Source organism: Manacus vitellinus, unplaced genomic scaffold (genome assembly GCF_001715985.3).
Source record: "Manacus vitellinus isolate BGI_N305 unplaced genomic scaffold, ASM171598v3 scaffold_9_pilon, whole genome shotgun sequence".
Lineage (NCBI taxonomy): Eukaryota > Metazoa > Chordata > Aves > Passeriformes > Pipridae > Manacus > Manacus vitellinus.
This window is the reverse complement of record NW_021940917.1, coordinates 7,476,870-7,492,801: the sequence shown is the minus strand read 5'-3', so window position 1 is coordinate 7,492,801 and position 15,932 is coordinate 7,476,870. Positions and strand designations below refer to the sequence as shown.

Here is a 15,932-nt window from a genome sequence, read left to right as displayed (position 1 = left end):
CTGCAACATTTATGGAGATAGTGGTATGAAGACAATACTCTGATACTATGTTTATGCATCACCTGTCAAATACCAGCAATAAATCCTGCTGCCCAAAGCTTATCTGTAGTTGCCTAACAAGCATTTCTCACAGACTGCATATAACCAGTAAATGCAGCACATTTGGGAATATTTCAGGTTAGCCACATGAGACAACTGGGTAGAAAGAAAACATTGTTCAGATGCACATCATGCATTTACACATGGAACAATTATTTTTAAAAAGCTGCTTTTATAACTTAAGCATGCACATAAAGTGAAAAAAGTAAGAATGACAGGGGGAAGAAAGGAAAAAATAGAAGGCATTAAAAAACATCATCATGAACAAATGGAGGTTACCTAGGTTGAAAACCTTTCCTGTGACACTTCAAGTTTAAATGTTTCATTTGCAAGCCTATCCTTCTTTTCATAGATCATATGCTACAATTTTTGCTATAAAAATAAGAAGAACTACCAGGGAAAAATTAAAAAATATGATACTTAATAGACATTAATATCTTCATCCACTGAAAGGACACATCTACACCTTTTGCCCTTTGCAAAAAAACCAGTAGAAGTTTGGCTACCGGAAAGAAGTTAACCTGGATCAAAGCTGAAATAAAACTTTGAATCAGTAATAAACAATCTCCCCTTTCTGCTCTGCATTTTGTATTTCGCTGAAGTAAGAGACTTCAAGAAAAAAAATAATTCGTGAATAGCGATTATGCACAGGTCAGCCAATTTTCTTTTAACTTATCAACTGATAAACAGTTATTAGGAAACATCTGTTACAGTAGAATAATATTTCATACAAACAAACCATAAAAATCACATTCGCTCTTTGTCCAGGAGTACACAATTTGCTTGCAAGCATTTTCCACTGCTTTCAGTAGCATATTTTCCCCAGTATATGCAAAGCATTTTTGCTCCAAAAGGAAAAAAAAAAATCTAAAACCTTCCATACCTTTCAGACTCTCAAGGCCCAGCCTTTTCATTTCTTTAAGTTACACTCAGTAACTGGACATTATGCTGTAACCATAAGGGGATAGAATGTATTATCTGTATTTTCCTATGCAGGAACTCAGCACATCACATCAATACAGAGAGGCTGAACTGTACCACAACAAATACCATCTGTGGCACCAGAAAGTGCTATAGTGACTTCAGAAGAAGCAAATATGGGTGAAAGCACAGTGATACTGGCATGGAATATGAATTGCTTGCTACTACACTTCTGCCACTTCTCCTTCATGTGCCACACTCTTGTTTTCAATGCTAAAATATCTGTTCCACCAGCTGTCTCTGCAGCAGGGCTGACAGCTCCTAAGGCATGTCCAGTGCCACCACAAATATAACACATCCCACTTGCAGGTCAGAAAACTGAATCTCCTCTAAATACAAGGGTTAACTCCTTTTTGGTCTGAGGTCACATCGGGATGTAATGGTCAAGAATCACCACTCAGAAAGTTTTTTCTGTCCTGAAATTTTTTATTTGCTTGGGAGGAACTCCACGTAATGAGAAACTTTCGGCACATCACTGCTTTGGGTCTGCATAACAACAGTGCCCACCTGACACACAGTGTTACCTCTGTGGTCATAAAACTCACATAGATGTACTGCAAACTTTGTAAATACATAATTATCACTAAACATGTCAGAGAAGCCCATTTTCTAAATCAGTATGAGCGTACTTAACTCTTTTTGTATAATGTCCCTGAATCACTGCCAGATAAACAGAAACTTCCCAGTTTCTAAGCCTGAAATAATTAAGAACAACTAATTGAACAACAAAAAAAAACAACCCAAAATACTTCTACAGCTTCAATCTTTCAGAAGCACCTATCCTCCAGGGACATCTTTATGACAGCAGCAGAAGCATATCAAGCTTCAAGTCCATCTCTAAACTGAACAACATTTTAAGTGTATCTCCAGGAAGCATGGTTATTGTACATGAACACTCTACACACATATCTCTGTCTCCTGAGCTTTGAAAAACACAAAAAGATTCCATAAGCCTCTATAACTATGCTAGCGTTTTTTTTTCAAACAGAGGTCAGCATGAACTCTGTTGGTTGTATATTTTTCCCTGGAAGTACATGAAGGGAATGAAACTCCACCATATCCACACACAGTTATGCACAACATTTCTAAAAACAAATCTTCAACGTTTCAACTTCTGGAAAGCTCACTTCTTGCTGAATCAAAACTATGATTCTCCTCTTCTTCAGCTGAACAATCCCCCGTACAACTTCTCAATAGTCAAATCAAAGTTACTTGGCTTGTGAGCTAACTCACAGTTACATGAATACAACAGGTTCTCAGAAGGATCCAGATACCATAGGACTGGCAAACAAATTTCAACTTTGTTTCCAGCCAGCAAACGCTTCAACAGTTTTCTAGTCTAAGACAAAGCATTTCAAGTTTTTTTGCCTACCCCTGGTCTTTTCAGCCTCCTGATGGCCAGACTAGTATTGCTGAAGATTGTAGCCTACAGCGTAACAGACCTCCCAGCTTTCCTCTGCATCACACCTACTGAACAGCAAGAATTGACAGCTAAAAAAATGTCATAGTGTCATAGCAAGTGAGACTTCTCCATTTATCACACTGGTTAAGACTGACCTTGCTTCTAAAACTGTAGCTGATTCTGGACTGAAAGATTAAACTTCAGGGGTCAAAACAGACAAGTCAGTTTGTCAGCTGGTGTACATGCACTGTCTCTGAGATCAAGCTTTCTATGCCCTGTCTTGGGCTCCTAGTTCTGTTCTCAAAAGAAAACTCAGATACAGATCTTGCATACCTGAAGAACTTGATTAGGTTCATTGGCATAATTCTGCGTAGGGGGTCAGGATCCAAGTCTTGAAGTCAGAAGGCTCTAGAGAAGGTCTGGGAATTATGCCTCACTTGTAATGTGAAGTCACTGATGTGATTACACCATTCAGGATAAAGGACACTTAGAAGACACTTTGATTCCCAGTGCTCTCTAACAAGCAAGTTATTTCTGGCAACAGATTTCACTCTGATACATACTTTGGGAATACACCTGCTTAGAGATCAGGGATAGAACAGCTGAGGAAAAAAAAAAAAAACAAACCAAAAAAACCTCCAAACCCCACAGACCTTCTCAGTGTTTCTTTCCAGAGAAAGAGCTAGCTGCTGGTAACTTGTTCGCCTTTTTTCTGGAGGCTAAGATTAAATTTTTCTGAAAAATAGTTCTTTGGGAAGAGGAATCATCTCAGATTAGGAGAAAGTTAACTTTTTAAATTTCTTTTGAGGAGAAAGCCCCACAGTTTTTAGATTCTTGTTTTGCAGATGCTTAACTTCTCAAACACTATCCTTGGGACTGCCAAGACCCATGTGAATTGGGAGGCTGGTATGGAAACAGACAGCTGTTTGACTCCAGTAACATTTTCACGTGATGGTCATTGCCATGGCATACAAGAAACTAAACAACCGAGATCTCCACAGGAAGCCAAAGACCAATGCAGGAGATGAACCTTTAACCCTCTATGCCCCCAGTCACCATCAGAGGCTGGGAAGGTCACCAGCCCTGGGGGAATGCAGAGAGTCCTCCGGCCCATGGGAAGCCCTCTGACTTCCCTACATTCCACCAGGCCGACAGCCTCTGCCACCCAGTAAGGCCTCATCTTCCTCATGGAGAACATTAAGTACTTTCGATATGTACACCTGCTCAATTTTTACAGTACCTCCTAGGTTAAAAAGCAGAAGTTTCAGTATGGGTATTGCCACAACGGGCAAGGACCATGGTGGGGAACCATGCCAAGGCAGGTGACCGACCACCGCCTTGCCTTGTCCCATCTCTGTGCGGGACAGAAGTCACACTGAACTCCCATTTTACTGCCTCGTGCCTGTATCAGACTTTGTGAACTTCTGGAAAAGCTCTGGGTTTTCTTGGCACCCAGAGGAGAGGATCACAGCTTCCCACTGGAGCCCATGCACATTGCCGTAAGCGATAAAACACAGCTGCTGCACTTCAGAAAGATTCCCAGGCTGCTGCGTGAAATCACCAGAAGCAGTATTTATATGCGTTGCTCCTAAAGTGTAACTTCGGAGTTCAACGCTGTGCTGGGGTGCGGACCTTGGCTGAGCGGGGGTGTTCGCGCTCCATTTAAGCCTGGCCGCGGAGCCCCTCTGGCGACACTTCCCGGGGCACTTCGAGGCCCGCGACCCAGAGCGCGGCGCCACCGCGCCGAGGGCTCGCCGCCGCCCCCGGGCCGCGGTTCGCCCAGCGATCCCGGGGGCCGCCGCCGCTCCCCCCGGGCGGAGCCGCGCCCCGGCGGGTCCCCCCCGTCCCGGCGCGGGCAGTACTCACAGCCGCGGACCGCCCCTGCTCTCCGCCTGCCGGCGGCCCGCACAGCCTCTCGCTCTCCGCATCGCACGCGGCTCAGTCATGAGCACCATCGGCACGGCAGCGCCCTGTCGCCCCACAGCACTCCGCCGGCGGCGGGCCCCTCCCCGCTCCGCTCCGCCCTCGTCGCCCGCCCCCGCGCTCGGCCCGGCTGGGGCCGGAGCCCGAGCCGCCAAAAACCGGTCGATCCAGCCGGCCGGGGGCTGTGTGCCGGCCCGGGCCGCGGCCGAGAGCTCAGGGAGCGCTGCCGCCCCACGCTCCCCTCGCAGCCTATCCTTTACGAACCTTAAATTATTCAGTCGGGATGCTGTGTCGCGTGAGACGCCGCCTCCCGCCGCTCCAACAAAAGCCGTCCTTAATGTTTTATACGGGGGGACAGGAGATAGGCGCTTTCACACAGGCGCGGTCCCGGGGGAGAAGGCGGCGATGAGCGGGGCCCCGGTTTCTGTCAGCGTATTTCCCCGGTGACTCCTGGAAGCAGGCAGTAGCCCGAATATCGATGCTGGCCTCTGGACAGCTTGTACTAACGTGAACTTCTGAGGTGACTAGCTGATATTTCCATTTGTGGCAGCTTCAAGTGGTTTTGGTTCCTTTGTCATGAGCAGCACCCCAGGCTGGTTCGTCTGCCCAGAAAATCACAGAATCACAGAATAGATCAAGTTGGAAGGGACCACAGTGGGTCATCTGGCCCAACCTCCGTGCTTAAGTAGGGTTATCCTAGAGCACACAGCACTGGATTGTGTCCAGACGATTCTTGTATTTTTCCAGGGAGACTCCACAGCCTCCCTGGGCAATCCTTTCTAGTGTGTGGTCACCCCCACAGTAGAGAAGTTCTTCCTCATAGTTGGGTGGAACTTCCTGTGCATCAGTTTCTGTCCGTTGCCTCTTGTCCTATTGCTTGGCACCACTCAGCTTGTCTATGAAGATGTTGTGAGGGACAGTGTTGAAAGCTTTGCTGAAGTTGAGGTAGGCACTATCCACTACTCTCCTCTCATCCATCCAGGTAGTTGTTTCATTGTAGAAGGCAACTAAGTTGGTTAAGGATGATTTCCCTTCAGTGAATACATGCTGACTACTCCTGATCACCGTCTTGTCATCCATGTAAGTACACATGGCCTCCAGGATGTGATGTCCAACCACCTTTCCAGGACTGAGGTGAGGCTGACTGGCCAGTGGTTCCCTGGGTCCTCCTTCTTGTTCTGTTTGAACACTGTGGTGACATTTGCATTCTTCCAGTCCTTAGGCACCTTTCCTGATCTCCGTGGCCTTTCAAAGATGATGATGGTTAGCAGTCTAGTTATATTGTCTGCCAGCTCTTTCAGCACTCATGGATGTATCCTGTCACAAGTCTGTGGACTTGTGGATGTCAAATTTCCCTAGATGTTCTCTAAGTAGTTCCTCCTTGACCAAGGGAAAGTCTTCCTTCCAGCATTCTTTTACCCAGGTCCACTCAGAGATCCCCGAAGGCTGGTCTTGCCAGTGAAGACCAGTGCAAAGAAGGTGCACAGGAGCTCTGCCTTCTTTGCATCCTCTGTTACCAGGGTCCCTTTTTCATTAACAGGCCCATATTATCCTTAGTTTTCCTTTTGTTATTGGTGTATTTGTAGACACCCTTCTTGTTGTCCTTGACATCTTTGGACAGATTTAATTCTAGATGAGTCTTAGCCTTCCTTGTCTCATTTCTAGTAACTCTGAAAAAATGACCTAATATTGTGCAAAAAAGATCAAGTATGACCTACCCTGGCCTTCCCTTGGCTTGTGCTGGTGGAGGTGTGGGGCAAGTTTGTGCCCTCAGGAAGGTTAAATTTAAGGAAGCATTTGGCACAAGTTGTCTTGCATGGCAGGCACAAACTGTGAACATGCATATGAAAAATGTTTTCACTGCCTGCTTAATACCCAAGTCAGGTTTTAGTTTGGTGAACTAATATTTTCATAAAGTTAAGATGGAGTTGTAAGGATACAGTCTAAAGAGTGCCAATCTTGGGAATGAAAGTTCACGGTAACAGCTCTATAAAAAGGTCTATTTTCATGTTTTAATGTGTTAGAATATGTTAATAGAATTAATAGTAGAATATATTGGTTTCTTCCTAACAGCCAACTGTTCACATGAGGTAACAGGAGAATATGTACACGATAATGGCTTCTGTTAGTGAATATCTGTGTAGGAGATAGATACTAACATACATTTCAGATTAAAAAATGTAAGAAGCAAATTAATCACCTCTGGAGTGGCATTGTTAGGATTACTTGAATACTTAGTCTTTTGGAGGTGCAAGAAATGAATTTTAGGTATTGCAATACATTCAGGAAATCAGTGAAAAGAAAGAGGTGTTAATGGTGAAGATGTTCAGGACTGCCATAGTTTCTTGGTCACACAGCAAATGTGAGATTGCTGTATGATCTTATCTAGGCTGTGTCGGTTTAATTAGCTCCAGTTCAAGAAAATGCGAAGACTGTAAACCAAGCTGGATAGAAAGGAAGACATTTAAAATGGCTGTATTTCTGGGAAACACCATTAGCTAATGTTTATGTATTGTTTAACATAAAAGTCAAGGCATATGTGGAAAAAAATGAGCTGTAATTTACAAGAAAGATTATTCAGACTTGTTAGGTCCTGCACCTGTGAAACATTGATTGCTTCATTATGCTTCCCTGTGGAGCACCTGAGCGAACTTGGCACTGCTTTACAGAGCCTCTCCCACTCTTTTATGCCAGACACAACCTGTGGCTATATACCAGCATCTCATTTATCTAAAGATAACAGAATAGGAGCCATTTTAGCTGTCTGGACTGTGAGTAGAATTGGAACTGAAAGTATTAGGCAAGGCAGGGTTGGAATCCCGTGTCTGTTCAGGCTCAGAACCCTTTTCTGCAGTGCAGCAACCTGTGTGAGGTTTTGTGTTCCCCTCAGATTTTTCTCATATAAGGGTGTACTAGGCATGCACAGGATAATTAGAATCAGCAGGAAAAGTGACTGCCTACCCCTCATCTTGTTTTTGGAGGCTTCTCACTGCACTAAAAATGTATCTGCTGCTAATTTAGTCCTAATTATGAGGCAGACTTGTGGTTGAATGACTCCTGTGTAAGGAGGATATGCACTTCAGCAGAACAGTGGTGGTTTCTGTAAGTGAGAATCTGACTTTTAGATATTTGAATAAATAAAATCTGCTGTCTTTTGAATGCTTAGATTTTCAGTCTGGCAGATTTACAGGAGGTAAATGCTGTTTTGTTCACTCATCTCCAGAGGTTCCTATCTCTGCCTCAGTGGTGCAAGAACTGAAAAGGAGTTGCTTGATCCCCTGGAGCTCAGTCTCTGTTTTGGTTTCGTCTGGTTCCATTCTCAAGATGTGCAAAGCTCTCTGATTTAAATAAATCAGTCAAGTTATTTAGTGTAGAAGAAACTTAGTCTCAAATAAATTGATACCTGGAGCCTAAACCGTAAAAAAATAATCCTGGCTTAATACTTTTTTCCATATCATGATACCTTAATTCTTGTCAGAGAGTTTGTTCTGGCAAATTGCCAATACATGCCTCCTTAGAGCAGTTTGCTATCATTTGATAATGACAGTGGAAATAATGAGCAATGACCATAGCTTGTGATTTTTTTGGAGGATTTGAAAAAGAAACTGTGGCCAAGCTCTGTCAAACTGTACGTGACACAGCAACTCCAGAGTAAGAGGACACACTCCTGAGTGATAAAAGTTCTGAATGCCAGGATCCCCAGTAATATGCAGTGAGGAGTGCTCTATATGAAACAATCAAATCTGCAGCTGCTCATGTTGGTGGAATATACTTGAAAACTGTGTGCTTTTATTTTGATCAAGTCTTACAAACACACACAAAAAGTGCAGAGAAGCTTTTACTGTGATAATTGTTCATTTATATAGATATGGTAAAGCAAGTATTTGAAGACCAACCTGTCACTAACAGAGACCCATTGTTGTGCGAAAATGTGGGCTAGGTTTTTCTTTAGTTGATGAAATGCAGACTGGGGAGAGAAAGAGAAAGCAGTGTACTCTAAAATTACTGTTTCCTGTTTAGTACTTGCAGTACTAGTGATGCCATGTAGGCAAAAACTGACATGGTCCTGCTCTGAAGAGTACATAAAATCTCAGAGAAGGTTGGGTGTTTTCAGTAGTTGGGACCTTCAACATTATGTGTAATATAGCAAAGGATGAAAAATTAGAGGTGAAACAATGTCACTATAGAAGATTTCAGATACATATTAAATCACAGAAAAGCAGAATGGGGAGAGACTCACAGAGTCATCGAGTTCATTCCCTGTCCCAAAGTAAGGCCTGCTATTCTTGTGTTATTCCTGACAAGACTCTTATCTAAGTTGCTCTTAAAAGTCAACAATGCGTCCAGGCAATCGATTCCAATATTTGCTATCATCTGGGAGACATCCTCAAACCCTAACGTGGTCCTGAATCCTTGTTGCTGAAATTTAAAACCATTACTTCTTAATTTATTCAATATGAAGAACAGTGAAAAACTGTGTCCAGTTTGCCTTCATTTTCATCTTATCTTTAGTCTCAGGTAAAACGTACAAATTGTTTTCCTATGAACTGTGTCTGACAGGTTCAGATCTTTTCTGAAGTGCCTTGCCCCAGGCTGGACACCAGTAGCCTTACAAAGGCTGCATAGAGAGATTAAGAGATTACTCATCTATCGTATACACAGTACCATTGGTCATATTTCATAGTAAAATGTTTATGTGTTTCACAACAGGGTGAGGCTGGCTAAGGTTTAGTGTTCAAACACTGTGACCCAGTGAAGCTTTCATAAAGGACAGCTGAGATGTTATTCTCCTCTAGTATATTAACATCAATTTTCTAGATTTGACTAAGTATGACTGTCTACGTATCCTTTGTGTATTTTGCTCTGTTTTTTTTTCCAGTCTGTTTCTTCAATTTATCAGAATAATTTTGAATCCTATCTTGAATAATATGAAGAAAGAATAAAAGAGCCTAATGGGGCACACTGGAAAGGTCTGTATAAAAAGCAGTAGAACTGCTACCCAGGCCTAGAGATTCTTGGATAGGATATTGCTGTTGAACAATAAAAAAGGCAATCTAGCTGGAAATAAAGAGGGTTAGAGATTGTCTTAATCAACAAGGTTTATTTCAGTACAGTCAAGGCTATTCACACAGTATTTCTCAGTTTATATGACAAGTATCAGCATGCCTGAGTGTGAGGAAACTTACTTGGAAGGAAACAAAGCAGAAAATGAGTACAGTGATTGCAGGCATTCTGTATAGTTCGAGCACATTTCTCCTCTGTAGCGAATTTTTCTGTATCTCATTGCAGGTGCAAAAATGTATTAAGAGATACAACCTTAATAGTACCTGAATGCAGGTACTTTTGGCTCATAAGTCATTATGTATGTCTTGTCTTCAGTTTTTTATATGATATTCTGCATTGGTAGGATTCTGTGAAAGCTACAGAAATTCTTGGAAGCCATTAAGTGTTGAAAGACCTGCTAAGTTGAAATGTGATAGGAAAGCAGTTTTATGGTAAATGCTATAGAAATAGGAGCTGTGATAGTATGAGACACAAACTAATAGACAATTGGAAAGGTGTTGAAACAGTGAAAAAAAAATCTGATTTCTAGAATATATACAAGTCAAACACAAGTCAGAGTGAAACCAGGCTTACAGCTTGGGAGATGCACAGTAGAAAAGACAAAATAGCTGCACTTGAAGGGTGGTGCAGCACTAGAAGAGGTTGCCCCAAGAGGCTATGGACTCTGTCTTTGGAGGTTACAAGACCCTGCTAGACAAGGCAATACCTGATCTAATCGGGTGTTGATGCACTCAAGCACTCAAGCAGGAGTATTCAAAAACAGTGTTCAAGTCACTCAGCACACTTGAAGTATTCTCAAAATAGATGGAATAAGCCAGTGCCTAAAATAGCCCATGGAAAATAACTAGGGCCAGAACACAGAGAGTGGTGCAATTCTGTAAGAAATGAAAAGCAGTTTTGACCAGTTGACTCTCACTCCTTGCCTGGGTTAAGAGTTTAGTAATTTGTTTCTAAAAGCGTGAGATTACTTTATAGAGACCCATATCAGGTCACTGTTTTCTTCTGAGCAGTTTACTGGAAGTCTTATCTGCCTGTCCATTCCTGTTTTTTTGTTTAAGGTAGCCTGGATTATTGTATTGATTGAACTCTGCTTTGGACAGGGAAGTATATAGGGCAAATGGAGTAAGCTGGGCTGAAAGGTAGAGTATTTCTCATCACAAATGTTGAGGCATACCGAGGCTGTTTGTTGTGGCTCCATACTGACGCAGTTGGATGAACTAGACTATGCCAGAATCATGGACTGTAACACCCAGCGGGAAAAAAGAGACAAACCGTCTCACAAAACTTCTGGCTTACTAGTAATGTGGTGTCAGCCTGCCTCATAGTGAACGTGTAACATTGTCCTTGTGCTCCATTAACACATTTACAGCCTTATTTATACCAATGACCTTCACAAGGACCCGTTTATGGTCACGGAGGACACACTGCATACTGTCAGTCTTACTGCTGTGTCTTGCTGGGCTATACTGACCAAAAGAACAGTATGGGAAGGAGGCTGAATGGAAAAACACAATGTTGAAATAAAGTAACATTCATCTCTCTCCAAATTGTTCCCGACAAGTTTTTTATATTGTGACAAAAGCAACCTTGTGACATGTAATAGTTCAGTACTGCTACCTGTGAGAAGGCACTCAGTCAGTTGGCACACAGAGTGTCTCCTCTTAGTTCACAAGGAAAAAAAGTTAAGGCATGTTTTTCGTGCAATATATTGCCCCGGATGCCTCATGAGTGGCAATACTAGCACGTTAGAATACTGTAATGCCTAGATCTTGTAATTTAAAAGGATAGGATCAAATCCCATGGCAGCAAAATGCATCTTTCTGGATTTATAATACAAATATATATATATATATATATATATATATCTCCCTTTATAATAAAAGAAATATGTTATCATTTAATATATTGTCTAGCTATGCTGGAAAAAATAAATGCAAATATTACTTGTTCTACTCTGGTGGATCAGATTAGCTTGATTTGTCATCCTCTAATTATAAATGTCCAAGGAAATGCTGGGTGACATCCAAGTATGACATCTCTGTATACAGATACCTGGGACAAAAATTTCAATCCAGGTACAGCTGTATGTTTAGGACATCAAACAGATTATGTGCATCAAATGAATAAGATACATGCATGTGTATAACTATTGAATCTGTGTGTCATAGAGGAATGCAGTGGATCCTTTTTGGAACCAGATATGCATGCATGCAAGCAAACATTCACGTTATGTCTAAATATAGTGATCATTTTGTTGAGAGAAACCTTTGGTCATCTAGTAGTCTCTGAAGAGTAGCAGTATGGTATGTTAAGTTTGTAAGAAAATGAAAATTAGCTTATTTGAGAATAAATTGAATCTTCCATAAGAAAATATAGTACCCAGACATTCCAGAAGCTTAGGAAAATTTTTTTCTCACCCTTAGAAGAGGAAGGTTAAAGTGAGGAACACAAGATAATGGGAAAGAGTGGGTCATTCTATCAGTTTTCTCACAGTTGTTAACATCAGATGGGGTTGTGAATAATAAGCTGTTTGACTGAGCTGATATACTATTCTATCTCATTTAGAACTAAGAGCTGTATTACTCTGGAGGAAGAAAAAAAAACCCCAAATGTAAATATGTCTTCATATTCAGGCCACAAAGTGTGAATGCCAAATCCCAGATGCAAGCCACTGAACATTAAAGTGGTTGCCAATGTTCCAGGTGCTCATAATTGAGCTATAAAGGCAACACACCTTTTAGAAGGTGGTAAGTATATGTCTGTCTTTTTAACATGACTGCTTAAATTATTCTGAACTAAGCCTCAGCTTTACAGCAGTATGTTGGAAGATTCTGAGGGGTATAATTTCAATGCCGAATTTACTTTTAAAAAGTTTATTTTTCTACCAAAAAATTTTCAGAGAGAAAACCTAATGTGGGGATAATTTCTTATGTCCAACCAAAAAACCATCTGTTACAAAACCATCTTTAAAGTTTATGTGACTAGTTGTTACACGGTTTTTCTGTTATTCTACTGTATGCAAATGATAGGTAAATATTAATGCCAGATCACAGATGCAAAACATGGGGTTTGTGTTTAATTTATTTATGTGTTGTAATGCACCAAATGAGCTGCCAAGCCGGGATTAGAGTAAAGGGACTTTTTGACTCCCATTGCCATGAGTTTACATTTAGAAAACAAATCTCTCAATGCTGTACATTTTTCTGTATTTTAAAAAAATTGTTTATAATCTTTGCCTAATATCAATGTTACTGACAAATACAAAATCTTCTCTCTTTTTTCTTTTTTTTCCCCCAAGCATTTAATGTCCAACCTGCAATGTGATTACTGCTAGGATTGATGTAAACATACATAGCAGTGTGACATTCACAGACCTAGTGATTAGTAGTCCTGATCTAAATTGCTGAAAAAACACATTTTCTTGTGTTTAATATGTTTTGGGTTTTTTTTTTTGCAGAGTCACTCTCAAGATTGGTAAAAACCAAAAGGCTTGAGATTTTTCTAAAGTTTAGGAGATCTGGGTACAGAGTATTGACTCAGATTATAGGGATGGGCTCCAAATGAGAGGTTGAGATCCTTATTGTTTTAGCATGTATTTTGATCTGGACTGTGGAAAATGTTTTTTTTTCTAATTTCCAAACAACTCTATACATTTGTGCTGATAAAATGCTGCATACACATGTGGTGAATACTTTTATCAATACAAATTTCCCATCTATAATGCATATAAAGCTGACATCTCAGCTATAGCTCCAGAGACTTAATTTGCTTCTGAAATCAGCTCTGCTCTATGTCAGGAATAACATACTGCCATGGTAATAAACTGTAAGCTCCCCTTTATGAAATGTTAATAACCCCCTGGATTCTGGCAAATTCTTGCTCTTCCACATGGTGCCAATTATAGTGAGACGAAAACAGAGGTATATAAAAACTTAGGCATATAGTCAGTTTTTGTCCTCAGGCATGAATAATTAGGATGAACAAGAACAATCATTAATATAGTAAATTTTCTCTGTGGGTGCATCTTCATACATATGAAAAATGGGACTGTATTGAAAATAGAGTCTGAATGCAGAGTCTGCATTTATTTTTCCTGAAAGCATTTTACCTGATTTTTTGTGTAGCTCATTTTTGCATAAATGTATCATGACTGTGACAAACACATGAAAAGCAAGTTTGATGAGAGCTCAGTCCAGCTACTGGCTCATTGTGTGCTATCATGTATTCTTCTTATTATATTGACTAGTATTCACAGCCTGGTATTCCATCTTTGCTATTGATAGAGGTATCATTTCACATCAGGGCCTTATGGTCATATTATCCTTACTAAAACAGCAACTGAGTAAACTGTATTTCTAGAAGGCCTGCCCCTACCACTCAATACATTTGGCAGGCAGGTTGATTATTGAGAAATCTGAGGTAAAGGACTCTGTTCTTTGTAAGGCCCAATCATGTTGCTGTCAAGCGTATATGGCAGCTTTTTGTGTACTGTTATCTAGTGGTAAATAAAAAAGCAGGTAAGTCTGTCTGCCCAGTGTTCTGGACAGGACAGAGAAAAGAGGACAAACTTTGTATTTCCCAAATTAGAAGTGATTAAATGTCACCTTCTTGTGTTGCACCCTCCTTATGCCACTGTATGTACTTATGTGCCATGCCTGATTGGAAAATGAGATCAAGAGGTATACAGAAACAGATGTGGATTTTTTGTTTGAAAAACAAGCTCTAAGTGATTAATTCTAGATAAGAGTCTCTGAAAGTTCTAATTAAAACTTAAAATTTCTGTTTCTGTATTATCTGTCCAAACTCATGGACATTATCTCTCTGACATTTGAGTTGGAAGAAACGACGGTATGCAGATAAAAAAAAAAGAGAAAAAATGAGACCAACAGACTTATTTATAGTAGTGACCCAATTACTGATATGTATTGTTACTCCATATAAAATATTTGTGCACAGCCACAAAGAAATGTAACTCAGCCACACAAATACTATGTGGAGGTGACTGTTTCAAATCACTCTTGATGGTTGTTGCACTGAGCAGATATTAAGGACAAGGGCTTGGTAAAGAATTTTCAAGTGGGTTAAGAACCAATAAATGTCTAAAGATATCTTTGAATAGCTTTTAAAGCTATTTTATTCATGATGGGCTGACCTAAATACTATGGATGTTTACTTGTCTTGCTCCTGCAGTAGATGGGGAAAGATAAGTTGAAAGTGCCAGAAGCTCTCTGACATTGCCTTCTCTCATTTTTCTGTGCATGAAGTGTGCATGATTTATCCAGAACTCTTCATTGCAATGAAATTCCACCTCAGTGGTGGTCTGCTATCCAAAAAGCCCACTCTTCTGAAGTAAGGAAAAAAATTTCCCCTTAAAACTTTTTTTACTATTGTTCTATCAGCAAATACTTTAGCAGTATTCATGCATCCAAGTGTTCAACTTCCATGAATGTTCCTTGTGGTTAAGGTACCTTTTCTCTTGAAACATAATTTATTAAACATTGTGAAGTTCGTATAGGCCAAAACACACATGAAAATGTTTTGTTAAGCTGCCTGATATAACAAAGCTTACATTTGTTATGTGCAGAGATCCATTCAGATATCATAGATATCTGGATGACCTGATAGAGGTCACTTAAAGGTTTGAGTTTATTTGTGTATAGTGTTATACAAATTCAAAGCCCTATTTCAGTGTCATAGGTAATGAAGGAAAGAACAACACCCTTCTGTCCATGATTACAAATTTCTCCTTTACAGTAGTGCTCCCCTTCCCAGTGCAATCACTAATATGAATTATCATCTCTGCATGTATTACCTTCTCATATTAAGCTTTGTCATCTGGATATCGTCATTGCTGTATTTGTCCCAATGCCCTCTCTGTTGCTGCCCTGTTCCCCCTGTCATCAAGTACATACAGAAACCCCAGACATACTGGTATTTACCTTATAAATACTGATCCAACACTCTCTGTAGGACTGACTGGGGTGTCAATACTTGAGTTTCGGAAGCTGTTCCAACTTTCAGAATGAAAAACGGAGTCCTCTGAAGAGTTTCCTTTTCTCGACATTTTAATAGAGTTAACTGCAGGCTTAGGTAAATTCAGTTCTACAGTGATTCTTGAAACTTACAGCCTTTCACTGCTGTAGGAAGTGCTGTCTTGGTGTGAGTCCAGCTCACGCCAGATTTAAAAATCAGTTAATGAGTAACATATTGATGCGACGTCATAAGGGAGTTTACTTTTCTATCCGCAGCACTTCATAGGTTCACTTGAAAGCAGAAATCATCTAAATCTAAGTGCACTGTGTCTTTGAAATGTCATTATTAATAGCAATATCTTGTTTCGATGAATTATGAAGGAATGTAAAACAAAAACTCTTATTTCAAATGATGTTTTGCTGACATTTTACCAAAAAATGTAATGTGGTCTGTTATAAATTCTACTTTGTGAATTATCTATCTGTCTCTA

The 15,932-nt window shown here is 40.5% G+C and overlaps 1 protein-coding gene across 1 annotated transcript in view; it reads right to left on the bottom strand.

Annotated features, from left to right (window-relative positions):
* The window catches only part of GRAMD2B (GRAM domain containing 2B), a 43,010-nt gene extending 27,405 nt beyond the window's left edge, over positions 1-15,605 (bottom strand). The window contains exon 1 of the mRNA XM_018086125.1: positions 15,409-15,605. Coding sequence (XP_017941614.1) covers positions 15,409-15,533 — 125 coding nt within the window. The 5' untranslated portion in view covers positions 15,534-15,605. The remainder of the gene's footprint in view (positions 1-15,408) is intronic.
* Positions 15,606-15,932: the final 327 nt, after the last annotated feature.